Source organism: Staurois parvus, unplaced genomic scaffold, assembly GCF_062004578.1.
Source record: "Staurois parvus isolate SC_StPar_1 unplaced genomic scaffold, SC_StPar_1.0 ptg000438l, whole genome shotgun sequence".
In the NCBI taxonomy this organism is placed as follows: domain Eukaryota; kingdom Metazoa; phylum Chordata; class Amphibia; order Anura; family Ranidae; genus Staurois; species Staurois parvus.
Window position 1 is genome coordinate 7,119,438 of NW_028318234.1, and position 22,637 is coordinate 7,142,074.

At 47.2% G+C, this 22,637-nt stretch overlaps 1 protein-coding gene across 2 annotated transcripts in view; it reads right to left on the minus strand.

Annotated features, from left to right (window-relative positions):
• WDR70 (WD repeat domain 70) overlaps positions 1-22,637 on the minus strand; it is a 411,295-nt gene that overhangs the window by 335,522 nt on the left and 53,136 nt on the right. For both annotated transcript variants that reach the window (XM_089687833.1, XM_089687834.1), the window contains exon 6: positions 13,437-13,496. In XM_089687833.1, coding sequence (XP_089543959.1) covers positions 13,437-13,496 — 60 coding nt within the window. The remainder of the gene's footprint in view (positions 1-13,436; positions 13,497-22,637) is intronic.

The window sequence follows — 22,637 nt, forward strand, 5'->3', positions numbered from 1 at the left end:
CAAACAAGACTTTTTATGGCTTTCTTTCAACAATGGCTTTCCTCTTACCATAAAGGCCAGATTTGTGGAGTGCATGACTAATAGTTGTCCTGTGGACAGATTCTCCCACCTGAGCTGTGGATCTCTGCAGCTCCTCCAGAGTTACCATGGGCCTCTTGGCTGCTTCTCCGATTAAGGCCCTCTTTGCCCGGCCTGTCAGTTTAGGTGGACGGCTATGTCTTGGTAGGCTTGCAGTTGTACCATACTCTCCATTTTTGGATGAAGGATTGAACAGTGCTCTGTGAGATATTCAAAGCTTGGGATATTTTTTATTTTTTTTTTTTATAACCTAACCCTGCTTTAAACTTCTCCACAAATTTATCCCTGAGCTGTCTGGTGTGTTCCTTGGCCTTCATGATGCTGTTTGTTTATTAATGTGTTCTAACAAACCTGAGGGCTTTGCAGAACAGCTTGATTTATATGGAGATTAAATTACACAGAGTTGGACTATATTTACTAATTAAGTGACTTCTGGAGGCAATGGGTTCCACTAGATTTTAGTTAGGGGTATCAGAGTAAAGGGGACTGAATACATATGCATGCCACACTTTTCAGATATTTGTAAAAAATTTGGAAAACCATTTATCATTTTCCTTCCATTTCACAATTATATGCCACTTTGTGTTGGTCTATCACATAAAATCAAAATAAAATACATTTACATTTTTGGTTGTTAAATGACAAAATGTGGAAAATTTCAAGGGGTATGCATTCATTTTCAAGGCACTGTATGTACCTAGGGGCAGCCATATTTGTTTATTACATAAGCACACTCTGATTCCCTCTGACTCTCCTATCTCACCATTCAGGTGTGTATGAGTGAAAGCAGACTATTGGAAGACATGAATGATGTCAAAAACCCACAATGCAGCTGGTAGCCAGACACCATGTCATCTTTGTACAAGCTGTAAGTAAAATGATGGAAATTTAAAAATGTGTTAATTTTTATTCATAGCAAGAAAGAGCAACTATTTCACTCTTAAAAGGAGAAGTACAGCCAAAGCTCGATTAGCTGTACGTCTCCTGTGGATCACAGGAGTGCAGTTCATTCTGCACTCCAGTGACCCATTTTCAGCTGACAGTGGGCTAAAGCCTGTTGGCTGATGCTACAGAGCTGGTCCAGGCTGGCGAAAGATCGCAGCCACATGGTCAGGATTCACCCAGGAGCCTGAACCGTCACCTGGCTCAGCCTCTCAGATGCGGCACTTGGAGACTGAGCCAGCCACTCCCTCCTGTCCCTAGCCCGGGCTCCAGACAGCGCTAGAGGGGAAGAGCAGACAGCAGTGACTAACAGTCACCGCTCTCAGCTTAGAGCAGCAGGGAGAACAGATTGATCAGTGGTGTTTGATCTCTCAACACAAAAAGAAAATCCCATACGTCTCTTTTAAAACATGCTCCTCAATGCCTGGAAAAACAAGGTATTGCTCTGCACCCCTCAGCAGCTTAATGGAGTAGCAGAGTGGTGAAAAGGTGGGTATTTGGTGCTGGGGAATTAAAGTGAATCGGATCCTCTTCCTTTGGTATCCCTTCTCGAAATTTTGGCTAGTTTAGGATCACGTTTAGGATCTGTTCTGATCAATGCCCAGTAGGATTGTTCCACCATAATTCTGGCCTTTTGACTGGAATGGCTGGCTGCATATTATCTCTGCTGGTATGATAGGAGTCCTGAGGGATCTTCCTCCTGGAAAAGAACTGAATTAAGCACCCACTGGGTAAGATGAGGATCAGGAGTATTTCCCTGGTGTGGAGGATAATCAGGGGCACAGTACCCCCTGATCTGAGAAGTGCCACTTAGTCTGGCTGAGGACTGGGAAGACAGAGACCCTGCAGTGTCAAGGGACCCCTGGGAGTGGCGGGTCAGTTGTGCCAGAGTAAGCTCCCTTTCACACGAGGCGAAATACACTTTTCTCAGCAGGGGACCTGTCCTCCGATCCCCTGCTGAGCTGAGCAGAGCAGAACGGGCAAATGACAGGTCCATGCCTGCTCAGTTTATGCAAAGCAGACACAGCCCGCTCTGCTCTATGGGCAGCCAAGTATTTACACCCAACTGCCCTCTAATCCAATCCGCCTACAAAGAGGAGAACAGATCCCTTTCTGTTTGTTTTTAGCAGACCAGATCTTGCTGAGCTTCTTCCAAAAATGTTAGTTTCCCAACAGTAGTGATGCTTTTCTGACCTCAACACATTCTGAGCCACTGACCTGGACCAAGCATGCAGCAAATGAAAACTCACGATCTGAATTCTTGTCCCATGTAATCTACATGTCCCAAATACACTGGATTGGCATAACAACCAGCCAACTAGCATCTTCAAAAACAGAAGCTAATAACAGCCTACAGGTTTCTCTCAGCACAAATTTCTTTTGAAATGTGGTCCAAAATTTTCACCAGGACTCTACATCTTCAACTAAACTGTGTCCCCAATTATACTGTTATAGACCTTAAACAGATGATTTACATCAGTTTTGTGATACCTGCAGTTGGATGTTGAAAAGCTGAATATCAGCAATTACCATGGCACTTTACAGCATATCTGTTTGCTCAGGTCAACCCTAGGCATCAGCTGTCCTGGCACTGAGGAGCTCAGAAGTCTCCTTGGTTGTATCAACACATGGAAGCTTGCCTTTCCCGACACATAACTACCATGTGCTTTTGTAAGTAATCCTTCAATACACAGGGGAACAGCAAGACTTTCCTCCTGCAGTTCATGAACAGAGCCCTCTGTGTGTCACCTCCTTTTATCTGTCACTGAGAGCAGGCACATTAATCACAGGGCCCTGTTCAGGTTTACTCTACTGGACACTTTCAAAAGGTCTCTTGTAAGGGTCAAAGTTTTCAAGAACAAGATTTAAGAGGTAATTTTGATACTCTCATTTGCAGAATTTTCATGACCCATGACGGGCTCCAGCAAGAGTGTAAATGCTAAGGACTCAGCCAAGTCTGAAAAATGGTAGGAAATCTTTTATCAATCATTTTCCCTACAGATTCAGATTAGATTTAATTGTTTCATCAGATACTGGGTATGGCTAATCCTCTTCCTCAACATAAAACATACATGGCAAGATTCTGCCACAAAAAAAAGTTAGGAGCACACTGGTTTCTTGTAGATCAATGGGTAATTTTCTGTACTTTAAGCATTTTAGAGAGATATAACATTATTATTATACAGAATTTATATAGCGCCAACAGATTGCTCAGCGCTTTAAAATATAACGGGAAACAATACAGCAACAATACAGTTCAATACAAGAGGGAAAGGAAGGTCCTTGGAGCTTACAGCTTACCTGCTCCTTGGAGCTTACAATCTAAGAGGGAGGGGCTAATGGTACAAAAGGTAGTAACTGTGGGGGATGGACTAGTAGGAGGAGTAGGAGATTCCAGTATTAGCTGAGGGCAGGATAGGCTTCCCTGAAGAGATAGGTTTTCAGAGATCGCCAAAAGGGAGCAGAGTAGGCGATAGTCTGATAAATTGGGGTAGAGAGTTCCAGAGGATTGGGGCAGCTCTGGAGACGAGCATGGGAGGAGGAGACAAGGGAGCTAGAGAGCAGGAGGTTGTGCGAGGAGCGGAGAGTACGGTTTGGGTGAGGGGGGGTTAGGAGTTGTGGGGACTGGTCTTGGGGGCACAGCCTCACTATATGGAAAAACAATTTTGCCGGAGTTCTTCTTTAAAGAAAGTATACAATCCCATTTTTTTCAAAAATCATGGTAATATTTTATTAGAGCAAGAAGTTGACTTTTTATATTTTAATTTTATAATTTTGATGCAGTATTTCATAAAGATCTCTAGAAGACTGAATAAAATGTCAGACAAATACAAGTGCCTTTTTTTTTTTTTTTAAATTGAGAAATGGTGTAAAAATATCCTAAAATGGTCAGACTACCGATCTCCTGGTACTTGTAAGCATTATAGGCTGACAAAAAAAAATGGCCTCTCTGCTGTCTCGATAAACCTGCTTGGTCAGAAATGTTGTACGTAGCAGCAAAATCTATGAGATTTCAAGTAGACCTGTCCTGCAGAGTTATGCTTGATTTAATAGATTACTCAGGCAGTAAGGAGACAGGTTACTGTAACCGCCATTACTGGTGTAAAAAAACAAACAAAAACATTTCCAGCATCTAAACCATTGTTTGTAGATACTATAATTTTCACAAAAACCAAAGTAAATTATACATTTGTAAGGATTTTTTTTTTTTTTTAACCAAAGGCATGTGGCAGAATACACCTGGCCTAAATTTATGAAAAAAAAAAAAATGTATTGGATAGGTTTTATAGCAAAAAGTAAAAAAAAAATTATTTTTTTTAAATTTTAAGTCTTTTTAGATTTAAAAAAAAAAAAAAAAAAAAAAAACAGTGGTGATCAAATACCAATATAATGCTCTATTTGTGTGGGGAAAAAAATATATACATTTTGTGTACAGGATTGCATGATAACACAATTGTCAGTTAAAGTAGCGCAGCGCTGTATAGCAAAAAAATGGCCTGGTCATGAAGAGGAATAAATATTCTGGAGGGCAAGTGGTTAAAGTCACAAAACACTAACCTACAAGAACTAAAAAGCAGGATTTTCAGCTGTCTGGCTCCATGTTTCATTGTAGCTCTGGTGGCATGCATTGGTGTGATCTTATTTATTTTACTGTATTTATTATAATGCTGTCAATTTATGCAGTGCTTTTACATATATTGTACATTCACATCAGTTCCTAACCCTCAAGGGGTGTACAATCCAAGGTCCCTAACTTACATTCATACATACACATACTAGGGCCAATTTATACAGGAGCCAATTATCTACCAGCATGTCTTTGGAGTGTGGGAGCAAACCGGAGTACCCAGAGGAAACCCACGCAGGCACAAGGAGAACATGCAAACTCCAGGCAGGTGGTACCGTGGTTGGGATTCAAACCAACGACCCTAGTACTGCCAGGCGGAAGTGCTAACCATTTAGCCACTGTGTTGCCATCTTGTCCGTAAAGTCTCCAGTGAAAGTGAATAAAGGTTCTGATAACGTTGGTTTGCAGTGCAACACTGCTGCAAGTCACGTGGCCCAGTAGGTCATGTGGACAGACAAGCTAGCTTTTCAAACTAAATTCAAAAGCCAGAGTTTCACTTTGTCATCATGCCAACATTTCTGTACCACACCAGATCCCTTTATCATGGCATCATGTCACCTTGATAAAGGGGTCACATGTGGCCCTAACACATCAGCTGGTATATAGCTGCATTCAGTTTGGAGTATTGGATTTTTTTATCTGCTGGTATGAACAGTGCCTTCACTGCTATTCATCCATGACATTGTAGACCAATTGCTGTAAGGTAGTAACTTTACTACCTTATGTGTGCTTCCCTGGGTAGTCTATTAGAGGGAATCTAATGCTAGATTTTGGGCCAGCTTTAAAGTGACTGTCACTGTACTACACCTACGCAGAAAGCTATACCTGTAAAAGTGTACACACTTATGGCGGCAAGAGACAGAATTTATAACGTCGTATATCCTTGATCTTGTCTTCTCCAACCGATGCGCTCCCCACAACCTCACTAACACCCCCTTCCCTCTCTCTGACCACAACCTGATCACCTTCTCTATCTCCTCGTCCTCCAACGCCTACCCCTCCAAATGTCACACTACTACCAGCCGTAACCTCCGCAACCTTAACCCTGCCTCCCTCCACTCTGCAGCTGATCAACTCCACGACCGCATCCTCCCCCTGTCCTGCCCCGACTTGGCTTTGACCGCCTACAACAATGCGCTCTCAACAGCCCTTGACTCACTAGCGCCTTTAACCACACGCAACACCAGACCCCGACCGCTCCAGCCCTGGCAGACTGATCACACCAAAACCCTCAAACGACAAAGTCGTGCCCTAGAGCGACTATGGCGCAAAACCAAATCCAAACAAGCCTTCACCCGCTACAAATCGGCCTTCCGCACCTACACCTCCTCCCTCCATGCTGCCAAACAGGCCTACTTCTTGACCCTCATCAAGGCCCTCTCCTCCAATCCTCGCCGACTCTTCTCTGCCTTCAACTCTCTACTCTCTCCACCCCCACCTCCACCCAGCACCTCACTCACTGCCCTTGAGATTGCCAATCACTTCAAAAACAAAATTGACACAATTCGCAAGGACATTGCCGCAACTCACACGCCCTCTCAACCTGTCCCCTCTCCCACAGCTACCCCCTTATCCCCCCTCCCCCTCGACATAACCCGCAGGGACTTCGTCGCTGCTCAAACTCTCTCCAACCCCCTTCACCCTCACTCAGCTACCCCCTCATCACCCCTCTCCCACGGCCCCACCACTGCTCTGACCTCCTCTTCCACCCCACCCTACATTCCTCATACTGAAGCTCCCCCAACACTCCACACCTTTGACCTTACTACCATCGAGGAAGTCTCCAAGACCCTCTCTGATGCCCGCCTCACCACCTGCCCCCTCGACCCTATCCCCTCACAACTCCTACGACCTTCCTCCTCCTCCATCCTACGCTCCCTCACCCACATCTTCAATCTCTCCCTCTCCTCAGGCACTTTCCCCTCCCCTCTGAAACATGCACACATCACCCCCATACTTAAAAAGCCCTCCCTGGACCCCAATGACCTGAACAACCTCAGACCCATCTCCCTGCTCCCATTTACATCTAAACTCCTCGAGCGCCTAGTCTACACCCGCCTATGCTCTCACCTCAACGACAACAACCTCCTCGATCCCCTACAGTCCGGCTTCCGTCCCCTACACTCCACCGAAACTGCCTTACTCAAACTCTCCAACGACCTGCTAACCGCCAAAGCTAATGGACACTATTCAGTGCTCCTACTCCTTGACCTCTCTGCGGCCTTCGACACAGTCGACCACCCCCTCCTCCTCAAAAAACTACACTCCCTCGGCCTCAGAGATTCTGCTCTCTCCTGGATCTCATCCTACCTGTCACAACTCTCTTTCAGCGTTACCTATAATGCTACCACCTCCCCCTCACTCCCCCTCTCTGTTGGGGTCCCTCAAGGCTCTGTCCTCGGGCCCCTTCTCTTCTCCATCTATACCTCCTCCCTTGGCCAACTCATACACTCTCACGGCTTCAACTACCACCTCTATGCCGACGACACACAAATCTATCTCTCAACCCCCCACCTCACCCCCTTGGTCTCAGCCCGAATCACACACCTACTGAGCGACATATCAGACTGGATGTCGCTCCACTTCCTTAAATTGAACCTCTCCAAAACCGAGTTTCTTGTCTTCCCCCCAGCCCGGACACCACCCCCCATTGATTTCTCCGTCACATCCAACAACGCTACCATCAAACCCGCCCTGCAGGCCAGAGTACTGGGTGTCATTCTGGACTCCAACCTATCCTTCCAGCCCCAAGTCCAATCTTTAACAAACTCGTGCAGACTCCACCTCCGCAACATCGCCAAAATCCGCACGTTCCTAACCCCAGAAACCACTAAACAGCTCATCCACTCCCTCATCATATCACGACTCGACTACTGCAACTCCCTCCTCACTGGCCTGCCTCGCCGCTGGCTATCCCCTCTTCAGTCCATCCTGAACACGGCTGCCAGACTCATTCACCTTTCCAACCGCTCTGTCTCCGCCACCCCCCTCTGCCAATCCCTCCACTGGCTTCCGATTGCGCAACGGATCAAATTCAAAATCCTAACGCTGACGTACAAAGCTGTCCACCATACTGCCCCGAACTACATCACTGACCTAATATCCAAGTACCGCCCAGCACGCACACTCCGCTCCTCACAGGACCTCCTTCTCTCTAGTTCCCTGGTCTCCTCTTCCCATGCCCGCCTCCAGGACTTCTCCAGGGTGTCACCCATCCTCTGGAACTCCCTGCCCCAACCCATCAGATTATCACCTACTCTCCTCTCCTTTAGGCGCACCCTGAAAACCCATCTCTTCAGGGAAGCCTACCCCACCCCCTGCTAACTTGCCTCCCTCCTCCACTCTTCCTACCACTCCATCCCCCACAGCTATCTCCTCCTGTGCCACCACCCCCTCCCTCCTAGATTGTAAGCTCGAAAGAGCAGGGCCCTTGATCCCCTCATGTTTTGCATTGTATTGGTATTGTTCTGTCACATGTTCTGTCTCCCTTTGTAATGTACAGCGCTGAGCGAACTATTGGCGCTTTATAAATACTGTATAATAAAAATAATAATAATAACGAGGATCCTCCTGCGCTTAAATGGCGTCCTAACCTCAAAGCTGCTGACACTAACCTTATACCCAATAAGTGAATAAACCAATAGATAACACAGTGCAGCGCTGACAAAACTAAATAATAAATAAATAAGTAAATGAATAGTGATCATAATAAACCAACTTAGTACATAATATTCAATCCCCTTGATATCCACATCAGGGAGATCCACATTATATATTATACACTTATATTTATTTATATGTGGATCTCCCTGATGTGGATATCAAGGGGATTGAATATTATGTACTAAGTTGGTTTATTATGATCACTATTCATTTACTTATTTATTATTTAGTTTTGTCAGTGCTGCACTGTGTTATTTATAAGAGACAGAATTTACATGGAGATTAGAAGGAGGCACCAGTGAGAATCTTGGGGGACCCAGGAGAATGCCACTCCCAGAACTCCAGGTTTCTAATCAGACTTCAGGAGAAAGTTTTTCATGAATGGATCAGCATCCCATTGTACAGTGGAAGCAGAAGCAAGCATGTAAACTCTTTCTAGGTGTAGCTTCCCTGCAAAAGTTTAGTATAGTGATAGGGTTGCTTTAAAGAACTCCACAATACATTGAAGTATATTCCAACATATTATTTGTCTACACATAATATCCCTCCCCCCTAAAGCACGCGCATATCACCCCCATCCTCAAAAAGCCCTCCCTGGATCCCGCGGACCCCAACAACCTCAGACCCATCTCTCTGCTGCCACTCACCTCCAAGCTCCTTGAACGCATAGTCTACGATCGCCTAAGCGCCCACCTTACAGACAATAACCTCCTTGACCCTCTACAGTCCGGCTTCCGTCCCCTACACTCCACTGAAACTGCCCTCCTCAAAATCACTAATGACCTACTCAACGCCAAAGCCAAGGGCGACTACTCTGTCCTCCTTCTCCTGGACCTCTCTGCGGCCTTCGACACAGTTGACCACCCCCTCCTCCTTAATAAACTACTCTCCCTTGGCATCGGAGATACTGCTCTTGGTTCTCATCCTACCTATCCCAACGCTCCTTCAGTGTCACCTACAATGGTGCCACCTCCCCCTCCCTCCCCCTCTCTGTTGGGGTCCCCCAAGGCTCTGTCCTTGGACCCCTTCTCTTCTCCATCTACACCTCCTCCCTGGGCAAACTCATACAATCTCACGGCTTCAACTATCACCTCTATGCTGACGACACCCAACCTCTCCACCCCTCACCTCACCCCCACTATCTCCGCCCGCATCTCTCACCTCCTAAATGACATCTCAGACTGGATGTCGCTACATTTCCTCAAGCTCAACCTCTCCAAAACCGAGCTCCTCATCTTTCCCCCTGCCAACACCCCCCCCCCCATCCTATCCATCATCACCAACAACTCCACTATCACTCCCGCCCCGCAAGCCAAAGTCCTTGGCGTCATTCTTGACGCGAACCTCTCCCTCCAACCGCATGTCAAATCACTCACAAACACATGCAGGCTCCATCTTCGCAACATTGCCAAGATACGCTCCTCCCTCACCCCAGACACCACCAAACTTCTAGTACACTCCCTCATCATCTCACGCCTTGACTACTGCAACTCTCTCCTCACTGGCCTACCCAAGTGCAGGCTCTCCCCGCTCCAGACCATCCTGAACTCAGCTGCCAGACTCATCCACCTCACCACCCGCTCCACCTCTGCCACCCCCCTCTGCCTCTCCCTCCACTGGCTCCCGATTGCCCAACGCATCAAATTTAAACTCCTAACCCTGACCTACAAAGCCGTTCACAACACTGCCCCTGACTACCTCACCAACCTGATCACCAAGTACCACCCTACCCGTACCCTTCGCTCCTCACAGGACCTCCTTCTATCCTGCTCCCTGGTCTCCTCCTCCCATGCACGACTGCAGGACTTCTCCAGGTCCTCCCCCATCCTCTGGAACTCACTGCCCCAATCCATCAGACTGTCGCCTTCCCTATTCACATTCAGGCGCTCCCTCAAAACCCATCTCTTCAGGGAAGCCTACCCCACCCTCACCTAACGGCCATCCTCCCTCATTCCTCCCACCACTTCATCCCCCCCAGCCACTTCCTACTGTACCTTTACCCTACCTGTACCTTTACCCCCTCCCTCCTAGATTGTAAGCTCGTAAGAGTAGGGCCCTCTTACCCCTCGTACGTTGTTTGTTGTTGTTGTACTGTGCCATGTATTGTCCCCCCTATTGTACAGCGCTGAGCAAACCCTTTGGCGCTATATAAACTCGTAGTAATAATAATAATAATAATAATCTATGTGCAGAAAGTCTGTGTGTCAGGACCTCAATCACCTGCTGGTGACACAGTGGTTCCCAGAGTTGAAGTGCTCAGTTCCAGTAGTCACCAGCGAGTCTCTCCCTGTAGCCAGCAAATCCCAGTAATTAGGCTCCACCTGACGCTGGCTGCTAGGAAGGTATATAACCCATTCCTTGATTTGCATCTTTGCTTGAGTGATTTTTACCCGTTAGCCAGATACCTGCTTGCTTTTTTCCCGACTCCTGCCATGTACCCTGCTACCCCTTATTCCTAATCCCAGTCCTAGTCCCCCCCTTCCTGATGGTTCCTTACACCTTCAGCTGTATCCGTGCTTACTTTTTGTTTGTATATATTGTATAATAGCTAGTTTTTTTGTCACTTGGTTACTGTTAATTTATATTTTTAGGTTTGCTTTGTATATTGTTTCCTGCTGTTGGATGGGGTTTTGCATCACTTTTAATAAATCTAACAAATCATAATTGGTCTGATTTCTGGTTCCTTGAGTGTGGTTCACCGATCTGGTCATCCTTGCTGCCACTAGATACCTGTGCTCGGTATCCCTAATGCAGGCCACACATGGATTGAATTCTGAACAAATTTTCTTTCAAATTTCATATCATTAGTGGGCTGCATCATTGGCCAATTTTTGTGAGACCATCAAACTTGAGTGATCGGGCATGTTGGAATTTTTTTGAAAACTACATTTTGAAATCAATGGTGGGAGAATTGTGCAAGAAATATAATCGAAAAAGAAATGAGCATGAGCTGGAAAAAAAAAAAAGAAGATTCCCAGCCACGAAAATTCTTTTCTATAGCAACATGAGGTGAAATTGAAGGCTTGGTTCATCAAATTTTGAAATCAATGGTAGCACTATCGGATTACAAAAAGCACAAAATGTCTCATTTTCTAAATAAAATTCGTTCAGAATTCAACCCAAGAATTGCCTGCCTTACAGTTTGCCTCTGTTAGTGTCCCCAAATTACACAGCTGCTTCATGTTGGAGTGTAAGAACCTATTCTATGAATCTTCAATTTTTTATCTGAGATCACTGCTCTTGAAACATGCTTGAACTGTGTGTGTTGTCTAAATATCTTTCGAAACCAATGCAGAAACTTTCATTAGTATGTTAGATGCTTGCCCCATGAGCATTAGTTAAATCCTAACCAATTGCCCTCCAGAGGATTTACCCCCCCCCCCGCCTTCCTGAACAGACTATTTTTTGTGAGATGGCGCTGTGTTACTTTAACTGACAATTGCGCGGTCATGGAATGCTGTACATAAATTAAAGACATTTTTTTCCCACGAATATAGAGCTTTCTTTCAGTGGTATTTAATCGCCTGTTTTTTTTGTTTTTTTGCGCTATAAACAAAAAAGACCGACAATTTAAAAAAAAACACACAATATTTTTTACTTTTTGCTATAAAACATATCCAATAGAAAATGAAAAAAAATAAAATGTTTTCATAAATTTAGGCCAAAATGCTTTCTGTTCCATGTCTTTGCTAAAAATAATCCCAATAAGTGTATATTAATTGGTTTATGTGAAAGTTATGTCGTCTACAAATGGCGGTATATATACTGGAATTTTTATTTTTTTTTATACTAGTAATGGCGGTGATCAGTGACTTATAGCGGGACTGCGGTGGGCATTCTGACACTGGAGAGGAACTAACAGCCACTGACATCCCCAGTGACACAGTGATCATTGCTAATAAAAATTACACTGGGCAGGAAGGGGTTAACATCTGGGGGGATCAAAAGGGTTAATAGTGTGCTGTGTATGTTTTACATTGTGTGCTGTTTTACTTGGGAGACATGCTGCTTTGTATCTCTCACAGGTCTCTCCCCTGTCAACTTTGCCGACAATCACCAAGTGCCGGCCGGGACCCAGTGATTGACATCCCTAGCAGCCAATAGCGGTGCAAATCACATACATACACATATATATATATATATATATATATATACACACATACACACACATATATATATATATATACACACACATACATACATACACACACACACACACACACACACACACACATACACATGTGATTTTGCGCACCCGTGCTGCCCTGTAGCAGTACATCTGCTATAGGGTTGCAGGCAAGTAGTTAACATGATTAGGTCTGAAAGGCACTCACTCCTGTACTTCGTTTTTGCCTCAGGCTACATATACACTGAAATTCCCTTACACCTTAACTCTCCTGGCCACAAAAAAACGCTAAACATGGCAAAAAGGTGTATAAACGTGGTACCCTGTTTAGCGCTTGGAAGTTTTTTCATTTCATTGGCCTGAGTACTGGTAATACAAATGAATACCCAAGCGCTAAATGTTGTTAGCGCTTAAGCTCGTTTACACATGTTTTTGCCATGTTTGGTGATTTTTTTGACAAAAAGTTCCTCTCCTGATCACAATACTTTTGCGTATAGGAGAGGAACGTTCATTCAACTGCCTCTAAACCCTGCCAGTTTTAAACTCAGGTAAAAGCCTATGTACATGGACACATCAAGGGTTATTTACTAATACTGGAGAGTGTAAAATCTGGTGCAACTCTGCGTAGAAACCACTGTTTCCAGGTTTTATTGCCAAAGCTTAATTGAAAAAGCTGGAGTTAGAAGCTGATTGGCTACCATGTACAGCATCACCAGATTCAGAGTGCAGTTTTAGTAAATCCATCCCTAAGGCTTTTATTGGGTTGAGTTCCGGGGCTTTGTAAAAAAAAAAAAAACCCAAAAGCGCCTAAACTCACGTTTGAGAGCAGCAATGTTCGTGAGGCCTTACTTCTGCAGCCTGTCTCAAGTCAGCTGGAGTGCAGGAAAGGATGTGAATGTAAAAAGGAGGATTAAAAGTGATTACACATAGAACAGTTTGAATTTATATTTAGCATACATTATTTTATTTTTTGGGAAAATTACAATTGACTGTACTTACAGTTTTTGTGCCATGCTGCAGTGTAATTTCATGCGAGTCTGGAATGCTTTTAACAGGATTCTGAAAGATAAAAAAATGTTCACCTAAAATGTTAGAAGACTATATTTAGGTTATTAAAAAAACTCTACAAGCATTTAAAGCGAATCATATCAGAACAGACACCTTTATTATTTATTACAGATACCTAAATAGTGCTGTCAATTCACACAGCGCTTTACATAAATAAATTGTACATTCACAATCAGGCCCTGTCCTCAGGGAGCTTACAATCTAACGACCCAAGCTCACATTCATATAAATACATGCTAGGGCTGATTCACCTACAAATGTCTTTGAAGTGTAGAAAGAATACCAGAATACCCGGAGGAGACCCATGCAGCTGGAAGTACTAACCACTTAGCCACTGTGTTGCCTATTATTCAAAAAAGCTTCTTCTGTGTCCTTCTCCGAATTAGATTAACCTTGTTATGGAAGAGAGAGACTATACTTTGTCCTTCAACTCATCTCCTACACAAATATTACCTTTTTGTATCACTTGCCCTTCACTTTCATTAGCAGGGCCCTCCTAACCTACTGGAATTGTATATATATGTGATTTTGCATTTCTGGGTAGGGGACACGTGCCACGGATGTCAAGCATCAGGTCCCAGCCAGTAATTACCCGCCGGCGCCCCGTGGTTACTGAGCATCTCCGATGGGGAGGAAGATTGTTTCATTTACAAACTAATCTTCCTCCCTGTCAGCTCGAGCACACTGCTCGGGATGGCTGTGCACAGTACAGCCATCCCGATCAGTGTGCTTACAGTGAAGAACACCCTTTGATCGCCCTTCACATTAGCCCCTTTCTGCCCAGTGTACAGTGTCACCAAATTAGTTCCCCACCAGTGTCAGAATGTCCGCAGCAGTCCCGCTATAAGTCGCTGATTGCCACCATTTGTTATGATCCGCCGGTGGTGCCTCAGGCTGCCAACTGGCGGACCTACTCAGAGCGTGGGGTCTAAGCCCGGGCTGTGCTTTCACCAGGGCCCCTGATGGTGGGGATGGACTTAAAACAGTCCCGGGCCAGGTCACGACCTCCGAGCAGGCCCCCCAGTGGCCGAGGAGACCTTTGGGGACAGGTACCGGGAGAGCCAGATGTGAAGTGGCTAACGGCCCTAGCAGGGTAACAACTGATCGTGAGCCCGTGAGGGTAAGCGGGGTACAGAATCGGTAGGCCAAGAGTAGTCGGGTCACACGCAGGGTCAGCAGGGGGTATCAATCCGTAGAATGGTCAGGGCAATCCGGGTCAAACGCAGGAGCAGGCAGAATAGTCAGGGTCAATCCAGGTCAAAACGCAGGGGCAGGCAGAATAGTCAGGGTCAATCCGGGTCAATCACAGGGGCAGGCAGCGTAGTCAGGGTCAATCAGGGTCTCAGGCAGGTACAGGAACTTCAGGATCACAGGAAGACCTTGCGGCAACTTGTGACAGTGCAGGGCATCTTTAAATAGTGCGCCCTGCACTGTCATTGGCCGGCTAGGACGCGCCCCCGGCTGTCATTGGACGCCTGAGGCGCGCCCGCGGCTCCTACTGCGCATGCGCGGCGTCCTGTCAGCCGCGGCTCGCCGGGCCCTGGTGCCTGTGTCCCGGCGCGATCTGCCGCCACCGCGCATGCGCGAGGGACGGAGCCGCGATCGCGGCTCCATGGGCCGTGATCCCTGACATTGCCCCCCCCCAATGGGCACCCTCCGGGAGCCCCACTGATCTCTCCACCGCGGGTGAGCACGAAAAAACTCCCGGATGAGCCTGGGCGCGTGAACGTTCCGGGCGGGTTCCCATGAGTTCTCCTCAGGACCATACCCCTTCCATTTTATCAGGAACTGCGTCTGGCCTCCCCTCCTTCGGCAACTGAGGACAGTCTCCACTTCATATTCCTCCTGGTCACCTATGGTGACTGCCTCGGGAGGTCTAGATTCACGGTCCGGGAAGGGATCCGGTCTAGATGGCTTCAGGAGGGACACATGGAACACAGGATGTATCCTGAGTGTCTGCGGAAGCTCGAGCTCGTAGGCCACCCTGTTGATGACTCGTTTTACAGGAAACGGGCCAATGTACTTGGGTCCCAGCTTCCTTGAAGGGCACAGCATCTTCAAATTGGTTGTTGCTAGCCAAACCCGATCTCCTGGTCGAAGCAGTAATTCTCCTCTTCTCTTACCGTCGAATGCTCGTTTACTGTCCTCTTGGGCTTTAGCGATGGCTTCCTGAATTGTCTTGTTATTGACTGAAAGGAATTCCAAGATGTCTTGAGATGCCGGTACCGGATTCTCAGGCATAAGGTCAGGGAGGAATGTGGGATGATACCCGTAATTGGCATAGAACGGGGATTGACCCGTAGCTGAATGACTCGAGTTATTGTACGAGAATTCCGCGGAAGGCAGCAACGACAGCCAGTCATCCTGGAGGTAAGACGTGTAGCACCGCAAGTATTGTTCCATCGTCTGGTTGGTCCTCTCAGTTTGGCCGTTGGTCTGTGGATGGTAGGCGGATGAAAGCGATAGCTTGATTCCCAGCGATTTACATAAGGCTTTCCAGAATCTGGAGGTGAATTGGACCCCCCGATCGGACACTATATCTTCGGGAACCCCATGAAGCCTCACCACTTCCTTGATGAAGATCCGTGCCGTTTCTGGTGCTGATGGGGTCTTCTCCAAGGGCACGAAATGTGCCATCTTTGAAAAGCGGTCGACGACCACCATTATTGCAGTGTAGCCCTGGGATGGTGGAAGTTCGACCACGAAATCCATGGCTATCATCTGCCAGGACCGCTTGGGTATGGGCAATGGACGTAACAGTCCCCATGCCCTAGTTCTGGAGGGCTTGTTCCTTTGACAGGTGGGACAAGTTCGGACGTAATGCTCACAATCCTTGATCATGTCTGGCCACCAGAACGAGCGCCGTAATAGATCCAGAGTTTTCGTTACCCCGAAGTGGCCCGCCATTGGATGGTCGTGGCAGTGCCCCAGGACCAAGGTTCGCACTTCTTCTGGGACCATGATCCGGTTTTCCTTCCAAAACAGCCCCCCCTGGCTCTGGAGGGGTGACCCAGACGGAACTGGTAATCCTACGGAAGCATCGAGAAGCCGGGAGCGAAGTTCCGTTTGTAGAGCGAGGAAACTCCCAGAAGGCAAGATGGTGTCCGGCAGCACAGCGTCGTCGGGGTCCTCGAACATGCGGGACAGAGCGTCTGGTTTAGTGTTCTTAGACCCGGGTCGGTACGTTATATGGAATGAGAATCGAGAAAAGAAAAGGGCCCATCTTGCTTGGCGAGGTCTCAGTCGTTTCGCCGTTCTTAAATATTCAAGGTTTTTGTGATCTGTGAATATTAGAATTGGGTGCGTGGCTCCCTCCAATAAATACCTCCATTCTTCAAGAGCAGTTTTTATGGCCAGAAGCTCCCGATCTCCAATGTCATAGTTACGTTCCGCTGGTGTCAACTTCCTGGAGAAGAACGCCACGGGGTGCAGTAGTTCCTTGGTACCATTCCTTTGGGATAACACCGCTCCTACCGCATTTTCGGAGGCGTCCACTTCCAAAACATATGGGAGGGAAGAATCTGGATGGCAGAGAATGGGAGCAGAGGTGAACAATTCTTTGAGTCTTTCAAATGCCGTCTGCGCTTCGGGAGTCCACTTAAAGCGGACCCCTAGTTTCGTCAGTTGTGTGATTGGGGAGACCAGACCGGAGAAGTTCCTAATAAACTTCCTGTAAAAGTTAGAGAACCCAATGAAGCGCTGTACCCCTTTTTTGTCGGCGGGTATTGGCCAATCCAAGATCGCCGTGACCTTCTGGGGATCCATCGCGACCCCCGCGGAAGAGAGAACCAGTCCCAAGAACGTTATCTCGTGCTGTTCAAAACAGCATTTTTCTGCCTTCGCGTATAGCCCGTGTAGACGCAACCGTTCTAGTACCCGTATTACGTGACCCCGATGAACCTCCCGTGAGGGGGAAAAAATTAGGATGTCATCCAAGTAGACCACCACGAAAATGTCGAGAAAATCACGAAAAACATCGTTGATAAAGTGCTGAAAGGTCGCCGGAGCATTACAGAGCCCGAACGGCATCACCAAATATTCATAGTGGCCGAATCTCGTACGGAATGCCGTCTTCCACTCATCCCCTTCCCTGATACGGACTAGGTTATAGGCCCCCCGCAGGTCTAATTTAGTAAATATCGTTGCGGATCTCAATCTCTGGAGGAGCTCGGGGACTAGGGGCAAAGGATAACGATTTTTTACTGTTATTTTGTTCAGGTCACGGTAGTCAATGCAAGGCCGTAACGATTTGTCTTTCTTCTCTACGAAGAATAATCCGGCCCCGGCTGGGGATGTGGATGGACGAATAAATCCCTTCCGTAGGTTTTCGTCAATATAATCCCTCAGCACACCCGATTCTGTTTCGGACAAGGGGAAGATACGGCCGAATGAGATTTCAGATCCGGGTAGGAGGTCTATGGGGCAGTCGTAGGAACGGTGCGGAGGGAGAACATCTGCTCCTCGCTTACTAAAGACATCTAAGAAGTCGTGGTAGGCCGGAGGAATAACCTGGGATAGATTGGTGTCGCCATCCAAGCACAGGAGGAACCGGGGCACCATGGGTCCTGTGACGTGGCAGTGACTCAAACAATAAGGGGAGCGAAATTGAATTGTCCCCCTTTCCCAGTCAACCTGGGGGTTATGGGCCCTCAGCCAAGGGAGCCCCAGAATGACTGGAAAAAGGGGGGATGCGATGGCATCCAGGCGGAGGAACTCCTGGTGATGGTCTGCCATTGTGGTGAAAATGGGTGGTGTCTCCTGGTCCACCACCCCTGATTTTATACGGGACCCATCTGCCAAGAAGATGTTGAACCCCCTTTCTTTGGTCTGGAGTGGGATCTTTTGCCGGTGGGCAAAGGTCAGGTCGATGAAGCAACTACAGGCTCCTGAGTCAATGATTGCGGTCACCGACAATGTTCCTCCGGGGAGCTGCAAAGACACAGGAATGGCCAGGTAACTCGACTGATCATCCCTTCCTGCAGGTAAAGTAAGAGAAACGGGCGTGGACTTACTCATTTTAGCAGGACACGAGCGCACCTGATGACCAGCTTCCCCGCAGTACAGACATAGGTTCCGTGATAGTCTCCTCTGACGTTCCTCGACCGATAAGTGGGAACGGGCCAATCCCAGTTGCATGGGTTCCGGGTTGTCCCCTGTTTCCGTGCTTCGCGGATGGTTCCCTGGGGTTGGAGCTGTATCTCTGGACGGAATCCATGCCACCCTTTGACCCTGGCTGCTCCTTTCCAGCCGACGTTCCCTTAGTCTACGGTCAATTTGTATGGCCAATTCGATCAGTTTTTCCAGGGTGTCAGGTAGACCTACTCGTGCGAGTTCGTCTTTGAGAGACTCAGACAGCCCGATGCGGAACTGGTGACATAAGGCCGCATCGTTCCATCTGGTGTCTCCCATGCAACGTCTAAAGTCGGCCGCATATTCCTCGGCTGCCCGGCGGCCCTGCCGCAGTGAGTATAGGGTAGTCTCTGCGGATGCAGCCCGCTGAGGGTCGTCATACAAGACGGCCATGGCCCGAAAGAACTCGGTCACGGAGTCAAGATGTGGGTCGTGCCCCTCCATCAGACGATGAGCCCAATCCTGGGGCTCATCCTGCAGGAGAGAGACTATAAACCCCACCTTGATGGACTCGGTGGTGAACGTGCGGGGCTGTAAGTCAAAGTACAGGGTACACGCACTTCGGAAGGCTCGGAAGCGGTTCCGGTCACCACGGAATCGCTCTGGCAGGGGAACGCGGGGTTCGGGAGCTAGGGGTGTGGCAACCGCTCCGGATCCCGGGTTAGCGGGAGGTTCTGCAGGTGGAGGACTCTGAGCAGGGGGAGTCAGGGGAGCTAATGAATCCATGCGGTCCTCCAGTCGGGCGCAGCGACTGTGGAAGTTCTGGAAAGCTTGGGTCAAGGTTGCCAGGTGCTGACAAATATCCTCTAGGGACGCCGGTACACTTCCTGGCTCTGTCATGGCCGCAAGGTACTGTTATGATCCGCCGGTGGTGCCTCAGGCTGCCAACTGGCGGACCTACTCAGAGCGTGGGGTCTAAGCCCGGGCTGTGCTTTCACCAGGGCCCCTGATGGTGGGGATGGACTTAAAACAGTCCCGGGCCAGGTCACGACCTCCGAGCAGGCCCCCCAGTGGCCGAGGAGACCTTTGGGGACAGGTACCGGGAGAGCCAGATGTGAAGTGGCTAACGGCCCTAGCAGGGTAACAACTGATCGTGAGCCCGTGAGGGTAAGCGGGGTACAGAATCGGTAGGCCAAGAGTAGTCGGGTCACACGCAGGGTCAGCAGGGGGTATCAATCCGTAGAATGGTCAGGGCAATCCGGGTCAAACGCAGGAGCAGGCAGAATAGTCAGGGTCAATCCAGGTCAAAACGCAGGGGCAGGCAGAATAGTCAGGGTCAATCCGGGTCAATCACAGGGGCAGGCAGCGTAGTCAGGGTCAATCAGGGTCTCAGGCAGGTACAGGAACTTCAGGATCACAGGAAGACCTTGCGGCAACTTGTGACAGTGCAGGGCATCTTTAAATAGTGCGCCCTGCACTGTCATTGGCCGGCTAGGACGCGCCCCCGGCTGTCATTGGACGCCTGAGGCGCGCCCGCGGCTCCTACTGCGCATGCGCGGCGTCCTGTCAGCCGCGGCTCGCCGGGCCCTGGTGCCTGTGTCCCGGCGCGATCTGCCGCCACCGCGCATGCGCGAGGGACGGAGCCGCGATCGCGGCTCCATGGGCCGTGATCCCTGACACCATTACTAGTAGAAAAAAAAATCCCATTATCTATACCGCCATTTGTACATGCTAAAAAACTTTCACGTAAACCAATTAATTTACACGTATTGGGATTTTTTTAGCAAAGACATTTTGGCCTAAATTTATGACAAAATTTGATTTTTTTAATTTTTTTTTTACTGGACATGTTTAATAGCAAAAAGTCCAAAATATAGTTTTTTTCTCAAAATTGTCGCTCTTTTTTTGCTTATAGCACCAAAAAAAAACAAACAAAAAAAAACAAAAAAAAACAAAACACACAGACGATCATATACCACCGAAAGAAAGCTCAATCCATGGGGAAAAAAAAGACATAAATTTAATTTGGGTGCAGCGTTGCATGACCGTGCAATTGTTAAAGTAACGCAGCGCCTTAATGCAAAAAATGGCCTGGTCAGGAAGGGGGTAAATCCTCAGGAGGGCAAGTGGTTAAAGCATTTGTAAAAGGATAACACTTTGTTTTAAAAAAAAAAAAAAAACATGTTATACTTACCTGCTTTGTACAATGTGGCACTTGCTATGGTGGTACACCTCGCTCACACCTTGCCCCAGCAACCTCCTCACAGGATTTGATTGACAGCAGCAGAAAACCATGATTCCTGCTGCCATCAGTCTATTCTGTGGGGAGAAGAACAGAGACCAGCGCAGTAGTAGACGGGCACAGTGCTGGATTGAGATAGAACTCAGGTAAGTATATAGGTAGGTGAGGGAGTGATACAAATACTGGGATATTTTTTCACAGGTAATGCATAAAAGGTAAAAAAAAGAAATGTCCTGCCTTTACAACCACTTTAACCACTTGCCATCCAGACGCTGTATATAAACAGCCGGACGGTGGCAGTCCAGGGGTGGGTTGCCATTCATATATGGCGCCGGCCATTTTGGACTGTGCGCGCTAGCTGGGAGCACGCGGCACCGCGATCTGGTGCCCACTGTGTCCTTCAGACACAGTGGAACACCGATCGTCGTACGGACCTCTATGCGAGGTCCCGATCACGTGATCACTGATTGGCCAATCAGTGATCACATGCAGAGTTGTAAGCAAGATATCACTTCTGACATCATTGCTTACTACATGTGAAATCTGTGAATGATCACAGAGGTCACATGGTATTCACAACAGCCTTGTACCATGTGACAAGCTGTGACCAATCACAGCTCACACAGTATTTCTCAATGGCTGCAAGAATGCAGCCAGAGAGAAGGAGAAATTATTGCTTTTACAGCCTTTATGGGTGTAAAAGCAATCAGTGTACTGCTAGGGTGACAGTATGTAAAAAAAAAAACTAAATAAATATAAAAAAAATAAAAATGTAAAAAAAATTTTTTTTAAATTATAATTTTTGGTTATAAACTAAAATAAATTTTGGTCAAGATTTATGATAAAATATTATTTATTTGCAAAATTTTATAAGAAAAACACTTCTTTTTCAAAATTTTTGGACATTTTAATTAATTTGGACAAAAAAATAAAAATCCCAGTGGTGAATAAATACCACCAAAATAAAGCTTTATCAGTCTCAAAAAAATGCTAAAAAATTCATATGGGTACAGTGTTGCATGACAGCGCAATTGTCAGAGTGTGATAGCGCTGAAAGCTGAAAATTGGCCTGGACAGGAAGGGGGTAAAAGTGTCCGGACTGGAAGTGGTTAAAGCAGTAGTAAATTTAAAAAAAAAAAAAAAAAAAAAAAAAAAAGGATTTCCTCCTGCAATGTAAACACATCATTATGAAAGACTTCTCTTGAAACAAAGCCGATTTCCATCTTCACCTGGTCTTCCTTCCAGGTTCCCGGGCTGCGGCCACTTGAATTGCCAAGCCGCAATGATGTATGCCGGTCCTTCAGAGCCAGTGACGTCACCAGCTACTGATCACTTGAATTTCTCCTAAATGTGAATTCACTCACTTTACCCTACAGGTGAGCTTTATTATAACCTTACCTGTAGGTACAAATATACAACTAGAGTTTACTACCACTTTAAAGTGTTACTAACCCCACAACAGTACAATCAGTCTGTATATGCAGTAAAGCGTGCTTGTTATACTCACTGTGGAACCTAAGGGGTTAATCCTCTGCATTGTGTAAAAATGATGTCTTCTCTGATCCTTCCCTTCTTCCAGTGTCCCCCTCTTATCTCCTAATAGGACTAGGTATGTACCGAAATTTAGGCCACTGAAACATATCAGCCAAAAATAGCTCTATCAGCATTTTTCCGATAGGAAAATTTAGCCGATACAGGGGACTGTGTGTACCGTAGATGTGAGGGGGGGGGGGGGGCGGCTGAGAAAGGCAGGAGAGGAGCAGTGTATACAGGGACTGGCTGTCACTATATGTCAGTGCCGGTTTTTAAATGTAATTACC